This window comes from Danio rerio, chromosome 2 (assembly GCF_049306965.1).
Source record: "Danio rerio strain Tuebingen ecotype United States chromosome 2, GRCz12tu, whole genome shotgun sequence".
NCBI lineage: Eukaryota > Metazoa > Chordata > Actinopteri > Cypriniformes > Danionidae > Danio > Danio rerio.
This window is the reverse complement of record NC_133177.1, coordinates 55,940,777-55,962,922: the sequence shown is the minus strand read 5'-3', so window position 1 is coordinate 55,962,922 and position 22,146 is coordinate 55,940,777. Positions and strand designations below refer to the sequence as shown.

General features: G+C 36.9%; 1 protein-coding gene across 3 annotated transcripts in view; it reads left to right on the top strand.

Annotated features, from left to right (window-relative positions):
- The first annotated feature begins 6,462 nt into the window (after window positions 1-6,462).
- Window positions 6,463-22,146, top strand: part of gna11b (guanine nucleotide binding protein (G protein), alpha 11b (Gq class)) — an 89,370-nt gene continuing 73,686 nt past the window's right edge. For 2 of the 3 annotated variants that reach the window (XM_073916274.1, XM_073916280.1), the window contains exon 1: window positions 6,463-7,446. In XM_073916274.1, coding sequence (XP_073772375.1) covers window positions 7,311-7,446 — 136 coding nt within the window. In that variant the 5' untranslated portion in view covers window positions 6,463-7,310. 3 annotated transcript variants of the gene reach the window in all.

Below are 22,146 nucleotides of genomic sequence, written 5' to 3'. Positions count from 1 at the left end.
GTGTGTTTGTGCATGTCTGTATGTGCACATTCATCATACCTGTCAACATTGGGAATGTGAAAATAAGGGATATGCTCACTATAATAAGGGAATATTTTTAAAAAATCTGTAAATTACTAAATATGTTCAATTGGAGTTGTTTCATTGTAAATAAACAGTTAAATGGTCAGTAATATGTTTTATTATTACTTACAAAAACAATAAATAGTATAAATTAGCAGCAAATAAACTAGCAAACAGTTCAATTAATAGCTATTATAATGAAATAGAATCAAGCTTTCAAATCTCATTAGCCGTTTCTTCACTGTATGACTTACACATTCTGATTAAAGAGCAACGAATGATTTATTTAGATTTTTTTTCATTTGATTACATTAAATAAGAGGTGTCACTTTAAAAATGTACACATCTAACATTATAATGAAAGCATTCGATTGCTTTCCTAACTTTTTTTGCTCATTTAGGACAAAATTACTTCTGTTTGAAATAAAAACCCCACCAAGCTCGACATCTTTAGATGCTATTATTATTAGTTATGTGTATATCTGTTTAAACACGCACCCAACACCCAGACTTTTGCTCCACTTCAAATCTCATGTACAGAATCCGTTAAGCAAACAGTGTCTATTCATCAATATGGAGTGCGTCAGCTGACAGTCACGCACCGCTATGACTGTTTAGAGAATTGCATATGAAGGGGAGACTGCACCTGTAATAAAAAGAAAGGGAATAGCGCTGTTTTTATGTTTATTTCAAAGTGTTTTAATGTCTAAACAAAGCGAAAGCACAGAACAGACTCACATTTAAGAGCAAGTGGCGGCCTCTGGTGGTTCGGCGGTATGAGTTGCGTATATGGAGGATCGGCTCTTTAATGTTTATTTGCCACCCTTCAGTGAAAGACTTAAAATACGAGAGAAATACGGGAAAATAGCTTTAGGGGATGATAGCGGGGTAGAACTGTAAAATACGGGAGAATCCCGGGAAAAACGGGAGGGTTGACAGGTATGACATTCGTATGTGTGTGTAATTGTTTTTATACTTTCAAAACACGTGTTTTAACCTACCCCATCACTCCATGTGTGATAGTTAAGTTAACCTGAGGAAACTGAAAATGTTGCATGACCCCCATCTTATCCCTGATTTGTGGAACTGGTAGTGTTACAACTCTCCCTGTGTTTCAGCTATACCCGGTCTCCCCTACTTGGTAGAAATTCTGTGAATTAAACTGCACAACCAAAAAGAAAAAATGATAACCAAAAGGATAAGAGTTGGCTCTCTATAAAACAAAAATTATTGGTTTTATTTTATTTATTATTGTCACATTTATGAGAAAAAAAATTGTCCTTATGGATGTGGCATCTCTCTGTTATGGATGTGACGGAAGTGAAAATGCCTCTTGTGTGACTTTGGTAAATCAAATAGAATAGTTTGAAAACACTGAGAGACATTTTGAATGTTTATAAAGGACTGTAAAATACTTGCTTACCCAAAAAAAACTCAGAAACGGTTTCCATATTTTTGTGAAAACGTAATTTGTTTTTCATGGCAGGGTTGACATTTGCACAGAATTACTCAAATGCATAAATAATAAAGAGTAAATAATACAATTTTTCTATTTAGGTTAACTATCCTTTTAAAAAGTTCCATGTAATGGAAAAACCCTACTTTTTATTTTATGTAAATCAATATATAAATATTTAAATTATTTAGTAATATATCAAATATTTGGCATTAGCAATATATAAAATATATTGCTAACGGTATCACTTTATTTTGATGGTCCCTTTAACAAATTTTGTTGAATTTAAGTTACGTTGCATCTACAGTTGAAGTCAGAATTATTAGCCCCCTTCAATTTTTTTATTTTTAATTTTTTTATATTTCCCAAATGATGTTTAACAGTGCAAGGAAATCTTCACAGTATGTCTGATAATATTTTTTTTTCTGGAAAAAGTCTAATTTGTTTTATTTCAGCTAGAATAAAACCAATTTTGAATTTTTAATAATCATTTAGGGTCAATATTTTTAGCCCTGTTAAGCTATATATTTTTTTCGACTGTCTGCAGAACAAACCATTGTTAATAACTTGCCTAATTTCCCTAACCTGCCCAATTAACCTAGTTAAACATTTAAATGTTACTTTAAGCTGTATAGAAGTGTCTTGAAAAATATCTAGTCAAATATTATTTGCTGTCATCATGGCAAAGATAAAATGAATCAATTATGAGAAATGAGTTATGAAAAGTATTATGTTTAGAAATGTGTTGAAAAAGTATTTTTTCCGTTAAACAGAAATTGGGAAAAAAAAACATCAGGGAGCTAATAATTCTGACTTCAATTGTACATGCCAAGTAATTCTCATTAGATTATCAGATAGGTTGGGGTTAGGGTTAGTGTAAGTTGACATGTACTTGCAAAGTTTAATGTCTGTTGAAAGAGCAGTATCAACAGATTAAGCAGACAGCCTACCAATACTCAAATGAGAAATCAGCGTGTGGTAGCAATGCAACGATTAGTCAACAAAATGTGCAATAGGGACCATCAAAATAAAGTGTTATCAATATTTCTAGTCAAAAGTTTGAAGATATCCTCTTTCATTGTATTTTTATTCATTCATTCATTTTCTTTTCGGCTTAGTCCCTATATTAATCTGGGGTCGCCACTGCGGAATGAACCGCTAACTTATCCAGCATGTATTCTATGCAGCAGATGCCCTTCCAGCCACAACCCATCTCTGGGAAACATCCATACACCACACACATCCATGTGTGTGTTCTGTGCGTCAGTTTTATCTACTATGTTTTACTTCATGTTTGTTTTGCCTTTAGTAATTTTATGTAAATAATTGTAATGTGTATATGTATTTATTATATTTTCCATGTTGCTAATTTTTAAGCCTCCTGTGGACAGGTGTTGAGTATTAGCAAGTTTGTTAAAACAATTAAACAAATGCAATTAGTTGTCCAGTGTAATTGTGATGTCCATGTCAAATAAATAAATAAATAAATAAATAAATAAATGTTTGGAGCCTTAAATGTAATATAAATGTCACAATAGCTTTTTTCAGCAACACTTGATCAAAGCATTTTTAAATTATTCAGCATGTAATACCTGATGTGTCCACTAGATGTAAGCAAAGTTTCACAATTTTTATGTCTATCTATCTATCTATCTATCTATCTATCTATCTATCTATCTATCTATCTATCTATCTATCTATCTATCTATCTATCTATCTATCTGTCTGTCTGTCTGTCTGTCTGTCTGTCTGTCTGTCTGTCTGTCTGTCTGTCTGTCTGTCTGTCTGTCCGTCCGTTGTCCGTCTGTCCGTCTGTCTCTAAAAATGACACAGGAATTTTCACAGCCTCTACTTCCAGCTTCTGTTTTTTAAATATAAAGGTTAAATATAATATTTTTCCATGATTTACAGAGGGATGGTGACCAAAATGTGCTCTTTTCCAGACCAAAATGTGCTCTTTTCCAGACTAAAAAACATATTTTAATTTGAACAAGTATTATTATTCACACCCTCTCAGAAATAAAGGTATGCGAGCTGTCACTGGGGTGGTACCTTTTCCAAAGATACAAATTTGCACCTAAAAGATCCATATTAATACCTCAAGGGTACTAACTAGTACCTAAAAAGAACAAAAGTGTTCCTCTTAAAATTGTTTAGGTTTAAACAATTGTTTATTATTATATGTATTGACAAAATATTAATTATTATTTGTGCAAATAAATCTCAAGATATTTTTATACAGCACAAGAATTCTGTGAAATTAACAACACTAATAAAAGCAAATAAGAAAAACCAACACTGTACATAATTTTAAAATCTTAAACATTTTTTTATATATATTGTTACTTGCATCTAATTTTTTGTTATTTATGTTTTATTTTTATTTTTTTCTTTAAGTTTATTATTGTACTTATTTTTAATTATTGCCCCTGTGTTCACTGTTATACAAATGGAAATTTAAAAAATAAATATTAAAGCTCTATGCCTTGTGAGAAAAACCTGTACGTCATTTTAAAGCCTTAAACTTACCTTTTAGTGTGTCAAATTTTAAAATGGATTTGTCATGTCTCAATACTGTTTCTTTTTTTCTTTTTTATTGATTTTATTATTGTACTGCCTTTCTGATATTGTCCTTGCATGTTCATTGTTATACAAATGTCAATACAAGTAATTAAAATAAATAAATAAATAAATAGTGTTATGCCTAATTAAGTGAGAGACAAAAACATTTTTAAGCCTTAAACTTATCTTTTAGTTCATCACTACTTGGACCTTCATTTTAAAATGGATTTGTCATGTCTGACTACTCTTAATTTATGTTCTGTATGTTCATTTTTATACAAATGGCAATAACAAATTATATATAAACAAAATTGTGCTTTGCCTAATAAAGCCATTAAAAATTTCATAAAGCCTTAAAATGATTTTAAGTAGTTTGCTACTAGCATCTGCATTTTTGGATCGTTTGTAAATAGTGGACAGTAATTTGGATATTTTTTATATAAATAAATTCTTTGTAACTTGCACCTACATTTTAAAATGGTTTTTATCATGTTTTTATTTCTTTTTACAATTTTTCCAATTTTTTTATTACTCTTGTACACTGTAAAAAAAAATCCTGATTGCCTTAAAATTTAAAGTTGAATCAAATTAAACTTGTTGAAATTTTTTTTTTCTCTCTGTTTAACAGAAATTGGGAAAAAAAACAGGGGGGCTAATAATTCTGACTTCAACTGTGTGTGTGTGTGTGTGTGTGTGTGTGTGTGTGTGTGTGTGTGTGTGTGTGTGTGTGTATATATATATATATATATAGAGAGAGAGAGAGAGAGAGAGAGAGAGAGAATTTGCCGGACATTTAAGCAAATGTTTGTAATTTACCGTCTGATATTTTAGGATAAATGTCTTTTTACAGTGTATTTGCATCTAAATTTTAGAATGGGTTTGTCATGTCTTTTTGCTATTTCTTTTCCACCCTAGAATTTAATTATGGTACTACTTTTCTGTTACTGCTATTATGTTCATTGTTGTACAAATGTCAATAAAAGCATCAAATGTTTAACGAAACAGATGCCCTTCCAGCTGCAACCCATCCCTGGGAAACATCCACACACACTCATTCACACTCCACACAATTTAGCCTATACCCAATCCACCTATACCACATGTTTTTGGACTTTTGAGGAAACCCATGCCAACACGGGGAGGACATGCAAACTCCACACAGGAATGCCAACTGACTCAGCCGAGCCAAGGCTTGAACCGGCGACCTTTTTTGCTGTGAGGCGAACGTACTACCCACTGTGCCAACATGCAGCCCATGGCAACAAAATAAATAAATAGCGCTATGACTAAACAAAGCGAGAAAAAAAAAACTGTACATCATTTTAAATCTTTAAACGTATGTTTTAGTTAAAAACTACCAGCACCTAAATTTTAAAATGTATTTCTGATTATTATTTCTTTTTTCTCCTTTAATTTAATTATGGTACTTCTTTTCTGTCATTGCTCTTGTAGGTTCATTGTTATACAAATGTCAATAAAAATAATACAAATAAATAGTGCTATGCCTAATAAAACGAGAAAATAATCATTTTAAAGCTTTAATCTTTTTTTTGTTTTTTTTTTGTTACTTGCTCATTTGAAAATGCTTTTGTCATGTTTTTTTACTGTCTATTTTCCCTTTAATTTAATTATTGTACTGCTTTTCTGTTATTAATCTTCAATTCGATTCAAGCCATAGACTTTTCTCTCTGCTACGCTCAGGCAGGCGGTTCCGCAGCATCTGGTCACGCACCAGCCGGCTGAAGGAAAGCTTCTTCCCTCAGGCTATCAGGCTGATGAACACCTAACATACCACACACAGACTCTTCCATAGCCTCACTGCTCACCATCAATATGTAGCATGCACTGCACTTTAACCAATCCATACTTGAAACAATACTGCCAACAACTATGTGGACACCTATTCATTGTATTTGCACTGTCTGTGTTTTGCACTGTTATTTTATTTGCACTGTCTGTATTTTGCGCAGTCGCTGTATTTTGTACTGCCTGGAGCCAGCACCTAAGCTTTTCACTCATCATAGCACATGTGCTGCTGATGATGTGACAATAAAAGTGATTTGATTTAATTTGATTTGGTTTATTTGAACGAAATGGGCACATTATTGCAGTACAATTACGATTTTAGAACTTTTGCATGTTTGTTTTAATACAAATTGCAACAAAAAAAACATGAATTAAAAGAAAAATTAAAACAGCGCTATGCCAGAGCACCTCTACGCAGTGCACACTATTCCTCAGACACACCCCGGCAGTGAGCACTTTCAGAATGCCTGACCGACTTGCGCCGTCCACCAAACTTGACAGCTCCTGCCATCCGCCTCCCAGAGCGCAGTTCCCGCCTCTTCTCCTTTAACCAAGCCTTGGTCTCCCTGTCAATCATTCGTCGCCGTGTGGAATCATTCTAGAGTGCGCTCATGATGTAGGAGGAGACGCTGCTGTCATCTGCAAAAAAAAAGTGGCATAATCCATTTCTAAAAGCAACGGGCTGTTTTTCCCCCGTCCAGGATTTCTAAAATATTCTACAGGTGTCATGACTGAGAGCTCTCGTGATCTGAAAACGACACGAAAGGGAATGTTTTTGACGTTATTCAATTAACCGTTGCGAAGCAGCAGTGACGCTTCATTCACACAGCAATCGGACAGCGATTCCTCCTTATTCCCGAGGAGGAATCCTTTTTTCCTCTCCCTCCATTTGAAGGGGCGGATAAGACTGGAGAAGGTGGATGTGGCGACTGTGCGGTCTGTCCCGTTTTCACCGGGACCCGTGTTGGTGGTGAGCCGCCGCGGAACCGTTGTGGGAGTGTCGCACGTACGCGAGGATAGTTTGCCCTGGATTTTTCAATCATTTGCGAGATAAGGCTCCCGGACCTCCTTCTCCTCCTCCTTGTCGTCGTCGTCGACGCTGCCCTCCCTTCCTCATCCTCCCGGTTTTTCTTCCTCTCTCACCTCCGTGCTTTATCCGCGGGGTAGAGGCTCCGTTAACCGGAGAGGACTGAACGCAGCGCGGAGGCCCCCCGGCCCCCTCCCCCACTCTCAAACCATCTCCCTCTCATTTTTCCTCTTCTTCAATATAACAAATTTTTCCTCAAAGAAGTAGGATTGAGGGGAATATTTCATTTTTAGCCGCCCTTTTCCCGCGGCCGCCCGAGCGCAGTGATATTTTTGTCGTTTTTCCTTCTTTCTGAAGCCCCGACGAGGCCGGGCTGTGTACAGTAAAGCAGTGGGGATGACTTTAGAGTCGATGATGGCCTGCTGCCTGAGCGAAGAGGCCAAGGAGTCAAAACGAATCAACGCCGAAATCGATAAGCAGCTGCGCCGGGACAAACGCGATGCAAGACGGGAGCTGAAGCTGCTTCTACTCGGTATGAAATCGCCGTTAACCTCACTCATACACACGCATATATCTACACACACACACATACACAGCGCAGGCTTTGCTTTGGGTGTTTTTGTTGTGGTGGTTTGCGGTACTAAACACGCCACAATTGTTTTAGCACTCTAAATGCACATCTGAGGTGATTGCGGTTAATATGTGTCATGTAGTTTGCTGTATATTAATGTTAGCGAATTGTGCTAAGGCGTTAGCGCGTTAGCATATGCGGGCCGAATGCTGGACAGGGCCTGGCATGCAACAGCAGCACACACAAATCTCAGCATGCTCTCAGTTCTTGTGCATGTTCATGTCAGATGTCTGCGAGAACGCACTGCTTGGTTTGTTATTATTAGATATATTTTTCTAGCTGTCAGTTTTGGTATGAGTCAACCCCGAATGGTCTGTTGTGTGATATGCATGATGCACTGCATCGAGCTGTTGAGGAGTATGTGCAGTATAGGATCACTGCACTGTACTGCACAGCACATTGAATGTGGTTTACATGTGACTACATGAATCCTGTCAGATTGTAGTATTCAAATATTAGGCAAATCAGGCTTTGAGGGTTGAGAGAGTTTACTGCTTTAGTGATAAAACTTGCTCACTTTTCTTCTGTAGGTGAAGCTGGTGTGTTTCCCTTGATAATCTTCAAATTAATGAGAGAAAAAAAATCAATTAGTGTCTTAAGTATCTGCCTTGAGTGCAAAACATCAATCAATGTATGCATCCTGGGAGCGTTAACGCGTCATTCTGTGCCACCTGTCAAATTTGGGTCACTTTTAACATTTATTCCTGGGTTGAATTATCTCAAAATGGTGGACAGTTATTGCCTTATGAGGGCGTGAGTGCTCTGCACACTGGACTCTGGTTACTCCCAAGGAAAGAGAATTGGATGCTTTATCAAGCTGTAAAGTTGGGTTGCTGTTCGGTCTATGACTCAGTGTGTTGGTAAGCAGTGATATCTGACACGGACAGCCTTCATTCATTTCCTATTAGTCAGGACTGTTTTTCCGCTTGAAACCACAAAATGAGCTGCTCGTATTAAAATGGATCATACAGTAGGATGAAACGCTGAGCTGATGAGAAAGACAGACAGGCAGAGATGGTCAGAAGTGAGCGCTTTGGTGAATTCATAATGAAATGAAGTTCGATTGACTTTTCGCTAAACTCCGCCCATCTTGGTTACAGTTGCTAACTCAGAAAAAGGTCTGCAGAACCTCCTTTGGGAATGAACTGAAGATTTCTGTGAATGATATTTTTTTAGTAATGCATACTGGGAAATGCTTGTCATATTGAACAGTTTTCTGCCATGTTATGCTCATTCTAGAATTTATAGGACTATGTGCTTTCCTGCAGGGATGCATGCATTCAAGACACTTTAAAAGCTCTGCTGTTTGATCCAATTGAAGGTATTCCAGTGTTTCCTCTAGGATTTTTTCCAGCTGTGCCGGCAGATCTTTTACACAAATCTACCAACTACCTATGGCATTATTTCAATGACAAATGGAGAAATGTCGTGAGCGCAGTATCACAAGTCGAGATCGCATTTACGTAATAAAAGCAGGGAACGAAATTGCGACCATTTTGGTTGCATATGTGCACGAAATTTTATCTATGCGACCTCAAAATATATTTGGGATAAGGGTGTCACGATCCTCCAAATTCTCGATTCGATTTCATTTTTGATTCTGAAAGCACGATTCGATTTTCGATTATGAATAATTAATTAATTAATGACCAATTAATTATTTGTAGGCTACCGTTTAAACTACCTGACCTGCATGGTCTTTGTTTTACCCATAAACAAATCATACAGTAAATGAATAAAGGCAAGATACACACATGATTACCACCTGTCAATCACTTTTTCCGCGGGACTCGTGAATAGGCAGTGATCTGTGTCGTTATAATGGCGTCGGTAAAAAAGACGCACAACCAACAGGAACCAGCCAACAGTATCTGAGGTGTTCGCTAAAATGACAAAGTACAAGTGACTGAAAGATTGAAGCAGTCCTCTGACTGCCTGGACCTGCTGTCGGGAGGGCATGGCTGTGTATGCGTCTGTGTCTGTGTGGTCATGTGATGTGCATTTTCAGAGGTAGAGAGGAAGGAGGGCTGCTCAGAAATGCTACACGCCACTGTGGATGTCAAATCGTTGTCGTTCTAAAATGCCATTTAAAAACAAAGACAGTGTAAACGGGGCCTGAGTGTGTACTTTTCGTGAACGGATTTGCAACGGGGGCGGGCGGAGGATCGCGATGCCGGTGTTGTCTATCGGACGAACCGTACGTAATACGTACATAGCAGAGCTTGCAAAACTTTGTTTTTTTGTCGACAACACGAACGTTGTTAGCATAACTCACTGGAAATCCAAAATGCTTCCACACCGATGACTTCATTGAAAGAGGAGAGGGTTTAAGTTCTGTCGAAGGATCTCCTGCTTCTGCAGTTTGACAAGCACTTCAACAAGCCTGTTTTTTTCCCGCTTGGCAAGCAAAGCTGACGTGACATGGGGGCGTGGCAGCATCGACGATTCTATTTTTTGATTCGATAATCGAAATTGAGCATAAATTTCGATCGATTTCGCATTTTGTTGAGTGCATAAAATTGTTGTGTGCGACCAGTTTTTACTGCAAAATGTTTACCACATGCGCAGATTTGGGAGACATTCATGCAGAATGCATCTCTGCACTTGAAACGCGAAACGCAGCGCTCAGGAATGATTTTAAACAGTTGTCATGTCGACTTGCTGTAGTAAACAAAGCCAAGTCCGTAATGGTTGCCCCGCCTTCGCCCACTGCTCTAGCACTGAAATATCAGCTGTCAATCACTCAGTCAATGCCTTCTGGCTTGGATGACAGAGAGAGCTACAACTGCGAAAAATTGTAAAGCGCTGAAAATGAGAATGGAAGATGAGTGGTTCAAACTCGATAATTTTGAGACGGGAACTGGCGGACGTGCAACAACTTTAACCATGAGGTAAACACAAAACAAAACTTTCTATCCGGAGGTCCTTCACAGGACTCCACACTTGTAAACAATCGCTCCATCGGGCTCGCGCGGCTCTCAGTCCCACCCACACTCGTCAGCGCTAGCAGAGCCAACCAATTACAGGGTTTGCGCTACACGTCGGTGCGCGTCGGCGAGGGGTATCCATAGGGCCAGGCGAAATCTGCGGACGTTTTTTGCTATTTCTGCTGAGAATTTTGGTAAAAATCTGCGGGTTTCTGCGGAATTATTTTGTGAGTATCATAACTAAAACCTTAATATTTAAAATAAAAAATAACTTTTATTTATTATTTAAAATGCATGTCCAATTAGATTCCTTTTATTTGGTAATTAAAGCAAGTTTGTTATATAATATATCTAGTAAAAGCAGAAAATAATGCCGTACACACTGCATTGTACATAAATCAGATGATTTTTACATTAGTCAATAATATTACGGAAATGAATTAAAATAACTGAATAAGTATAGATTTACACACATTTACTCAAGTAAATAAATAGAATTAATGATGGGCTAAAAATCTGTGGAAATCTGTGGAAACTCAGATTTTGGATGGGCCTAGCTATGCGTCCACGTTTATAAGAGCAGTGTGAACATACATTCATTCATTTTCTTGTCGGCTGGGGGTCCATTTTCTTGTTAATCTGGGGTCGCCACAGTGGAATAAACCGCCAACTTATCCAGCATGTTTTTACGCAGCGGATGCCCTTCCAGCCGCAACCCATCTTTGGGAGTCATCCACACACACATTCACACACACACACACACACACACACACACACACACACACACACACACACTCATACACTACGGACAATTTAGGTTACCCAATTCACCTGTACCGCATGTCTTTGGACTGTGGGGGAAACTGGATCACCCTAAGGAAACTCACGCGAAGGCAGGGAGAACATGCAAACTCCACACAGAAACGCCAACTGAGCCGAGGTTCGACCCAGCGACCCTCTTGCTGTGAGGCGACTGCACTACCTACTGCGTCACTACCTCGCCCCGCAGTGTGAACAGCCATGCAAAAAAAAAAAAAAAAAACAGATCTGAGAAAAAAAATCAGATTTAAGCACTAAGCCTGGCAGTGTGAACTTAGCCTATATTATCTTTACACATGTAATATTTTTCCTGAGGTAATTTAAACCAAAATACACCATGACACTCAATCAAACATATCTACAATGATAAGGAACATGGTTACTTACTGAGTTATTAACGCACAGCAATACCACATGAAGAAAGGACGGACTTTGGAGGAATAAACAGTGTGAGGAAAGCTCCAATATAGTGCACTGGACTAGTCTGAACAAGTTCCGCCCACGCATACGCAAGGCAGGCAGCTCAGTACAATTACGTCATTTATCGGCTTAAAGATATCGGCCTAATTTAGACATCGGACTGATAACGATAATCTTAAAAAAAGCCTTTGTCGGCCGATAACGATATGGCCGTCGTTATATCGTGCATCCTTAGTGATTATGCTTGGTCTTTCTTTGGTGCTAATAAAACTACTACATCAAACCTGCAGCTCTTTTATGAAATTATAGTAAATCGCATTTTAAATCGAAATTTTGATCAGATAAATCGCAATTTGTGTTTTCCCCAAAATGTGCAGCCCTATTTCTTCTCATGAAATGTATCAATTTTAAGTGCATTGATACTTCTTGTTTTTAGAAATTATAGAGCTGCATGATTCTAGTAAGGTCATAGTTGTGGGTTCGATTTCTTTTTTTCTTTTCTTTTTTTTTTCTTTCCTCAGTTAACTTTGGGTTAAAAGCTGCCATGTTCAACACATTCACATGATCAAGTAAGCAAAATGATTGTATACAAGTTTTTCATCACAACTGTAGTTAAGTTCTGATGAAGAGGAGCGGCTCTGAAACAGTGAATGATTCTGAGGCTCATACGTGGCTCTGTGACCTCTGTAAAAACACACGAGTTTGACCTTTACCGCTATGAGAGAATTAATAAGTGAAAGTTCTCTCCCTGTCTATTCAGTATCACCAAAACAAGTATAAAAAAGCAGCTTGTTGGTCCTCAGTCATCCTATTAATTGCCCATCCTAAATAAGTTAAAACTGTCAGCCTAATTCTGGATAAGTCCTGGTTAGTCTGGATTAGCCAGACCTTAATAGGCTTTGTAAACAGATATTCACTTGTAATGTTGGTGCCATAGCTGCTTTGTGTTAACCACATCTGTTCCCATTGTGTAAAATAGCTAAGCTTAGGTAGTTAGGGTTGGACAAATTGTGGTTATTAGTAGGATTGAGCTATATTTGAGGTATTTGCTATTTCTTAGGGTCACTTTTTATTTGACCTTAATTTTGTGAGCTCTCAGATTATTCAATTCAATTCAATTCAGCTTTATTTGTATAGCGCTTTTACAATGTAGATTGTGTCAAAGCAGCTTCATAAATGGTCATATTAACTGGAACAGTGTGGTCCAGGTTTTAGTGTTTAAGTTCAGTTCAGTTCAGTTTAGCTCAGTTCAGTGTGATTTAATCATTACTTCAAACACTGAAGAGCCAATTCATCGATGCGTAGCTCTACCAATCCTGAACCATGCGAGGCAGTGGCGACAGCGGAGAGGGAAAAAAAACTTCACCTGATGGGAGTGAAGAAAAAAAACCTTGAGAGAACCAGACTCAGTTTGGCACGACCATTTTAATTTCTCCGCTGGCCAAAAGTCTTGTGCAGAGCTTCATTCGCCGTGGTTGACTCTGGAAGCTGGCCTCAGCGAAGACTCGTCTGTCCCTGGAGCGTCGCTGGAATCAGACTCATGTTCTCCACTCCCCACGACCATCAGCGCAGCAGCAGCTCAGGATATGGCCTGGTCCCGGATATGGAATCCTTGGGATCATCTCGTCGCTGGTCTTGGATCCAATCTGTGACTCCGCATAATCTGAGGACCTCGGGATGAGTATCCCCAGGTGAAAATAGAGAATAAAGAAAATAATTAGCGTAGCTGCTGTTCATAGTGTATATAAACAAGATGCAGAAGCCTGTGTGGAACCCGCTAAGTGATGCATTGAGTGTATGCTTTACTAAACAGATAGGTCTTTAATCTAGTTTTGAACTGGGAGTGTGTGTCTGAGCCTCGGACGTTATCAGGAAGGCTATTCCAGAGTGTAGGAGCCATGAAAGAGAAGGCTCGACCTCCTTTACTTGATTTTGCTATTCTAGGTACTACCAGAAGCCCTGAGTTTTGAGATCTTAAAGAGCGAGTTGGTTTGTAGCGAGACAGAAGGTTGGTTAGATAAACAGGAGCTAGATTATTTAGAGCTTTATAGGTGAGAAGTAATATTTTAAATTCAATACGAAACTTAACAGGCAGCCAGTGTAAGGAGGATAAAATTGGGGTGATATGATCATATTTTCTAGACCTGGTCAGAACTCTGGCTGCTGTATTTTGTACTAATTGAAGTTTGTTAATAGAGGATCCAGCAAATAGAGCATTACAGTAATCCAGTCTCGAAGTCATAAAAGCATGGACTAGCTTTTCTGCATCTGAAATGGATAGCATATTTCGTAATTTAGCAATATTTCTCAGATGAAAGAAGATTAGTATATGTGAGAATGTTATGTTATGTCTAGGGGTGTGAGGAGATCTCGGGCTACGAGATCTCACGAGACTAAATTGTGACGAGATTTCTTTATGAGGTGACATGTTGTCCCGTGAGTTGTGATGTTATGATGAAGCGTGAGGGTGAAATTAGGTATTGGATTGGATTTTAACCCAAATCAAGTGCAACCCGGGCTGTCTCTGTATTGCGCATGACCTGTTTGCTTAGGCATTTGAAGAAATTATGTTATTTGAAGGAATAAACAGTGTGAGGAAAGCTCCAATATAGTGCACTGGACAAGTCTGAACAAGTTCTACCCACGCATGTGCGAGGTAGGCAGTTCTGTACAATTACGTAAGTTATCGGCTTAAAGATATCGGAATAATTTTGACATTGGAACAGTAACGATAACCTTAAAAATACCATTTATCGGCCGATAACAATATGTCTGACGATATATCGTGCATCCCTAGTTCTTTTTACAGCATCGATGTTGTAATGTAATTAACATACAACCAGTTAATCTAACCTCAGTATTCATTTAGTTGTTTAAGCGTAAAATAAAATGAAAAGCTTTTACATTCGCTGTCAGGATCAGCAGGCTAGCGCAGAAACTCTATTGATAATACTAGGGTAAAACATTTAAAGACATGGTGGGGAAAAATGGAATTAAATGCAGTGCTTGTACATTCTGAGACCCACATCATATTGTATATCAATCAGGCAGTGGAGATTGTTGATTTTTAATGAAAACGAACCTTAAACTCACAGATTTTTTTAACTGCGTACAGTTCACCGGAAGCGTTTGAACCCGTTGTATATATTATAGTAATACAATACTAAAACCCCGTTGTATTGTATATAGCTCTACATACACTTGTCTTTGTATATCTACAATTTTACCTAATGCATAGTATCATCTTTTACTCTATTATCAGAATCAGAAAGAGTTTTATTGCCAGGTATGTTCCCACATACAAGGATTTTTTATTTATTTTTTGACAGAGCTTTTATAGTGAAACAGAATTACAGAGACAGGACAAAAAACAGATAATAAATATATAAAAAAGCAGTAAGTAGTGAATGCAAATATACAAATAGACAAGTGTATGTAGAGCTATATTACTATATACTAAGGGTGTCACGATCCTCCAAATCCTCGATTCGATTACATTTTCGATTTTAAAGGCACGATTCGATTTTCGATTATGAATAATTAATTAATTAATGACGAATTCATTATTTGTAGCCTACCGTTTAAACTACCTGACCTGCATGGTCTTTGTTTTACCCATAAACAAATCATACAGTAAATGAATAAAGGCAAGATACACACATAATTACCACCTGTCAATCATTTTTTTCCGCGGGACTCGTGAATAGGCAGTGATCTGTGTCGTTATAATGGCGTCGGTAAAAAAGACGCACAGCCAACAGGAACCAGCCAACAGTATCTGAGGTGTTCGCTAAAATGACTAAGTACAAGTGAGTGAAAGATTGAAGCAGTCCTCTGACTGCCTGGACCTGCTGTCTCGAGCCCATGGCTGTGTGTGTGCACGTCTGTGTATGTGTGTGTAGTCACGTGATGTGCGTTTCCAAAGGTTAAGAGGAAGGAGGCTGCTCAGAAATGCTACACGCCACTGTGGATGTCAAATCGTTGTCGTTCTAAAATGCCATTTAAAAACAAAGACAGTGTAAACAGGGCCTGAGTGTGTACTTTTTGTGAGTGGATTTACAACGGGGGTAGGCGGAGGATCGCGATGCCGGTGTTGTCTATCGAACGAACCCTAATACGTACATAGCAGAGCTTGCAAAACTGTGTTTTTTTTTTGTCGACAGCACGAACGTTGTCAACATAACTCACTGGAAATCCAAAATGCTTCCACACCGACGACTTCATTGAAAGAGGAGAGGGTTTAAGTTCTGTCAACGGGTCTCCTGCTTGTGCAGTTTAACAAGCACTTCAACAAGCCTGTTTTTTCCCGCTTGGTAAGCCAAGCTGATGTGACATGGGGGCGTGGCCGCATCGACGATTCTATTTTTTGATTCGATAATCGAAATTGAGCATAAATTTCGATCGATTTCGATTAAAAATCGAAATCGTGACACCCCTACTATATACAATATTATATGTGCAGCTTTTATGTGCAAATTGGCATGTAAAGTTGTTAAATAAGTGTATATGTGTATAAAAGTGTAAGTAGTGATGTTGGTTCCACAATTATTATTATTAAGTGTTCATGAGATGGATTGCCTGAGGGAAGAAACTGTTTCTGTGTCGGGCTGTTGTGGTGCGCAGTGCTCTGTCTTTCTTCTCTGTCTGATTTCTTGAAAATATGACTTGGGAGCTGTCTTGAGAACCTAATGTTCATATCTCAGAGTTGAAAATTCAGTCTCTTCTAGGGTTGTAACAATATACCGGTATGACGGTTTACCACGATTTGAACGTGCACGATTATCATACCATGAACAATTGCATATCAACGGTTTTAACCCTTAAAGACCGAGACAGCCGCCCGCGGCTAAAAATAAGTATTGCTCTTAAATGTTTAATAACTTTTGATCCGCTGATCCGATTCATACAATTCAAAGATTGGCATAAAGAAGAGAATCTCAGCTTTCCAGTGCTGTATCACATAACATTTCACGGACTTTCAGAGGCTCCGGAATCAGTGCGGTTACGTCATCAACATTTGACAACGCTGATTTGACAAAGAAACGCTCGTCACTGTCTCCGGACAAATCAGACATGATACATTGATGCATTGTCCCTCCTCCATGCCCAGATTGGTTCAAACTCGCTATATCACAACCAATAAGCATAGGTTTCGCTTTTGTTTGTGGACCAAGCTTTTTGAACAACACGGAATGAGAGAAAGGCATACATTTATGCGCGGCTAAATAAAACGCCAAAAAAAAAGTTTTGCATGAAATAATTCTCATACTAAGTACTTTTGCATGCACAGCAGCACAGAAACATGACAAAACAGTGACACAGCAAAGACGAACTGCTGCTCTTGCTGTTTTCAAAAGACGCAAATGAAGATGCAGCTGTTTATCTGCATTGCAAACAACCATTTCCAAATCCATATCCATAGACAACCATATCCATGCTGGCACATAAAACCTAAAGATGTTCCATATTGAATCTAGTTTCGTTATGTAACTATTTATAGTATAGTAAATATTTATATCTATTTTTTACTGAGGATTTGCACCATGTTTATTTGGACTTTATTTGGACTTTGACACATTATTTATTATTTTCTTATTTTTATTTGTTCATTGTAAGTGGTGTTGTTTATAGTAACTAAAAATTTATTATTTGGAAAAAGTCAAATTTGCTTCACTGTTCTATTATTTTGTAACATTTGTAACATACCGTATACCGCGAAACCGTCAAACCGTGGTATTGTTTTAGACGATTATCATACCGTGAAAAATTCATACCGTTACAACCCTAGTCTCTTCGCTAGGATGCCATCTGGATAACCTCCAATCCTTGTCGTGAATCTCAGTCATGTCAAGAAACAAGTTGGACACTAGAAAAGAATCAATCTGATTCAGGGTTTTGAGGGGCAGCAGGATTCTTGTTTGTTGGCCTGTATCTCGATTGCCTCTATTATAAGGATCATCTCTGTGTGGCTTTGCATTTTGCTTGGGCCACAGCTAATGCAGATTCACTGCCGATTTCTGTGAAATGTGGAATTTGTCCTATTTTCAATTGACTTTCATTGCACATGTTCACGCTGAAACATACTGGGACTGTGTCCTATTTTCAGCAGGCTGTAAAAGGGTGAAGCAAATGTACTGGATGTGTTGGTTTAAATAACCAGGACAAGCGTTTTAATAGCTGATGTTCTACCCTGAGTTAACCGTTTTAAAAATGATGCGTTGTTTAAGTTTCTGAATTTCCTCCTGAATGTTTGCTAGTAGTATACATGTTGTGCTTTTAATGTTTTTTTTATTATTTAATGTGATTATTATTAATTATTAATAATTATTATTTTTTTTATTAGTCATTTTCACCACTAGAAGCCATGTATTCACAACAAACAAAGTATTTTGATGATTCCATGACTGAATGTGGAATCATGAGAGTTGTAGTCCTCTAATATGGTCAGTGATGGTTTCTCAATAATGTGTTATGTATTGTTGTATAGATTGCTGTTGTTTGAATTATGGTTCAGCTTAGGCCAAGATTTTATACATGTCACTGGGATAGTTTTGAATAGGGAAAGGTGTAACGGTCAATATTGTGCATAACAGTAGTACAGGAGCTCTTCCTGCAGTTGCGATTGAATGTAAAGTCTAGTTTGGCCTAAATCTGCACGATACTGGGAAAATATGTGATATTCCTCCTAAGGATTGGGATAGCAAATTTTCTTTCAATTTAACCTGATAAAAGGTTATCTTTTTAAAAATCAGTATAATGCAAGTTGTTGAGATGATTAAAACAATTCTTTAATACATTTTTGTTTTATTTTTGCATTTTTTGGTCTTGGTTTTGGCTCTGAGTTTTCATTTTGGTGCATTACTAAAAAAAAGTGATTTATTGCACTGCTTTTCAATAAGAATTAGAGCTGCACGATTCTGGCTAAAATGAGAATCACGTTTTTTTTATAATAAAGATCACGATTCTCTCACGATTCTGTAGATGTAAATCTTATGTGTAGGTCTACTACACATTTTTTTTTGCATGTGTTTGCATTTAAATGATCATATCGCATTTTAGAGTTATGATTACAACAAGCATTTGATATGTTTTTTCTTTCATAGCGAACACAAAGTGTTGTGCATGAAAATAAATGTTTACTGTGTCAGTAAAACAACCCTAGCCTATGTTTTATGGAAATATATGGTCTAGTAATGTTGTCAATGACAAATTACAGGCACATGTCTTAAACATAATAATTAAATTATATAATTATGAATAGTTATATTCTGATGTTATCATTTTACTGTGAATTAACAAACAGGACATATTGAAAGTCTGTTCAAGTCCACCATAATACAAAATTTAGCATTTTAAGCAACATTAGAGCTACACATAGGCCTAATATTATAGTTATTGTTTTACCATATGTTAGAGTATTAACAATAATATTAGGCTAATCATATTAACCTTTATTTGATATTTACAGAATCGTGAAAAAGAATCGTGAACTTGCATTTAAGCAAAAAAAAAATTGTGATTCACGTTTTTGCCAGAATCGTGCAGCCCTACAAGCCTACACAAAACTAGAAAGGGTTTCGCTATTTTGTTAAAAATGATTTTTTTTTTTCATGGCAAGGTTGACATTTGCATGAAATTGCTCGTATACTATTATCATGATTACAATAATTGTTCGATATTGTGCAGCTCTAGCATGGCTGGACAATAATTCAATATCAATATATATCACGATAGATTTTTTTTTTCAATAACTGTGATATAATTTTTAAACCCATTTTCGGTATTTCAATATAAATTTGCATATATATTTTATTGTATTTAAGATCTTATACATTGTATCAATTGTCCCTGAATGACTTTCAGTGCTCAGCCTTCAGAAAGAGCGATGTCACATCACAGACACGCTGCCAGCGTGATGGCTATGAGGCACCATGTAGGATTTAAATCAAACTTCGCTTATTAACACGTGCATATACACCTAAATTACTCGCATATAAACCTATACTATTTAATGTTCAAAACATGTATAAAACTTGCACATAAACATATACACTTGATGCATGCATACACCGATACACGCGCACATAAACTCGATTCTTGCATATACTCCCACATTAACACATGCACATACATACAAACTTGATCCTCGCATAAACACCCAAATGAACACACACATACACATAAACTCGCTGCATGCTGGCATATGCCACTCGCGCAAACATACTAAATAAAATTCACCAACATATTTATCTGGAATCCGATTATTGCAAAGCTGATGAAATAGAAAGAATGTGATTAATAGAGATATTAAATCTGTTAAATAATGAAAATGTGTTATATAAAATATTAGTCTATATAAATAGACTATATAAAATATACAAGAACTATTTCATGGTAAACCATTTAATTTAATTAGGTAATTGCGTAATATTACAAATATAAATAGACAGATGGAACCCTTAAAGGATGATCAAGATGAAAAGCAACCAGAACTACAGGGCTCGAAATTAACCTTTTTGCTTGGTAGCGCCGGTGCTCCTAACTATAAAAATTTAGGCGCATCAGCCAAAATTTAGCCGTACCCACCAATTATAAGCACTGTTACTACAATTTTTATACAAACATATTTATTGCATTTGAAATCAACAGTAATCAAACTAAAAAGTTAAAAAAAAAAAAAAAAAAAAAATATATATATATATATATATATATATATATATATATATATATATATATATATATATATATATATATAATATATATATAATATATATATATATATATATATATATATATATATATATATATATATCAGGGGTGGCCAACCCTGTTCCTGGAGAGCCACCCTCCTGCAGATTTCAGTTGCATCCCATATCAAACACACCTGCCTGTAATTATCACGTGGTGTTCAGGTCCTAATTAATTGGTTCAGGTGAGTTTGATATGGGTTGCAACTGAAATCTGCAGGAAGGTGGCTCTCCAGGAACAGGGTTGGCCACCCCTGGTATATATATATATATATATATATATATATATATATATATATATATATATATATATATATATATATATATATATATATATATATATATATATATAATATATATATATATGTGTGTGTATATATATATATATATATATATATATATATATATATATATATATATATATATATACACACACATATATATATATATTATATATATATATATATATATATATATATATATATATATATATATATATATATATATGTATATGTATGTGTATATGTAAGCGTGAGGAAAATATGTCTCAACAAAATCCCGTTATCCAAAGAAAATAGATTTTATAACATAACTGAGTGACCAAAAGGTACACGGAGCGCTCACCGGCCCTGCACGCACTGCTCGACATGAATCTGTTAACGGTATAACTGTGCCGTTCTCACAAGTGCTGTCTGATATTGCAGTGATGCTTTTGACATACACTGTACCTTATTATATGCATATGTCATGTCAATACCGGTCTTTTTAGGAGTAGCGATATTACTTTACTCAGTGTAAGCCCATTTGCGATGGTGTACATGGTGTTCAATTACACATATAGCTGCCCCTTGCATAGCGGACAGCATCTGGCGATTATATGAAGGATTAAACAGAAGCTCTCATGCTAGATATGGCAAACAGTTACCTGAAAATTCCATCCCACAGACTTTTCAAAGCGGACTTGAAGCCAATGGTAGTCTTTTATCCACTCTTGGAAAAGTGTAGATGGTGGATTAACATTCAGCACATGATCATTAGTAAGATGTGTCATTATTTGTAGCTTTAGATGCCACGGTTTCTAAAACAAAATCTGTCAGTGTTATCTTCATTCTCATCTTGAGCGCTCTACAGTTTTTCGCGGTAGTAGCTCTCTCTTTCATCCCAAGCCAGAAGGCGAGTAGTGATTGACAGCTGATATTAAGCAATCATTCGCGTTCAGTGCTAGAGCAGTGGTGGGCCAATAAGAAGAGCGCGAAGGCGGGGCAAGCATTAAGGACTTGGCTTTGTTTACTGCAGCAAGTTGACAATTGTTTTAAACCATTCCTGAGCACTGCGTTTCGCGTTTCAAGTGCAGACAAAGAGCTTAGAGATGCATTCTGCGTGAATGTCTCCCGAATCCGCGCATGTGGTGAACCTTTTGCAGTAAAAACTGGTCGCACACAACAATTTCTAGCACTTGCACAAGTGCTCCCGAATGTATTTTGAGGTCGCATAAATAAAATTTCGGGCGCATATTCGACCAAAATGGTCGCAATTTCGAGCCCTGAACTATGAATATATCTATAATATATCTCAAGGCTAAATACAAATAAAAAGCGAACGTTATTTATTGATTTGTATTTTTGTATTTTTTTAAAAAAAGTTATAAGAGCCTGGAAGTATTAAAGACTTTGCAAATTCAGTTCTTG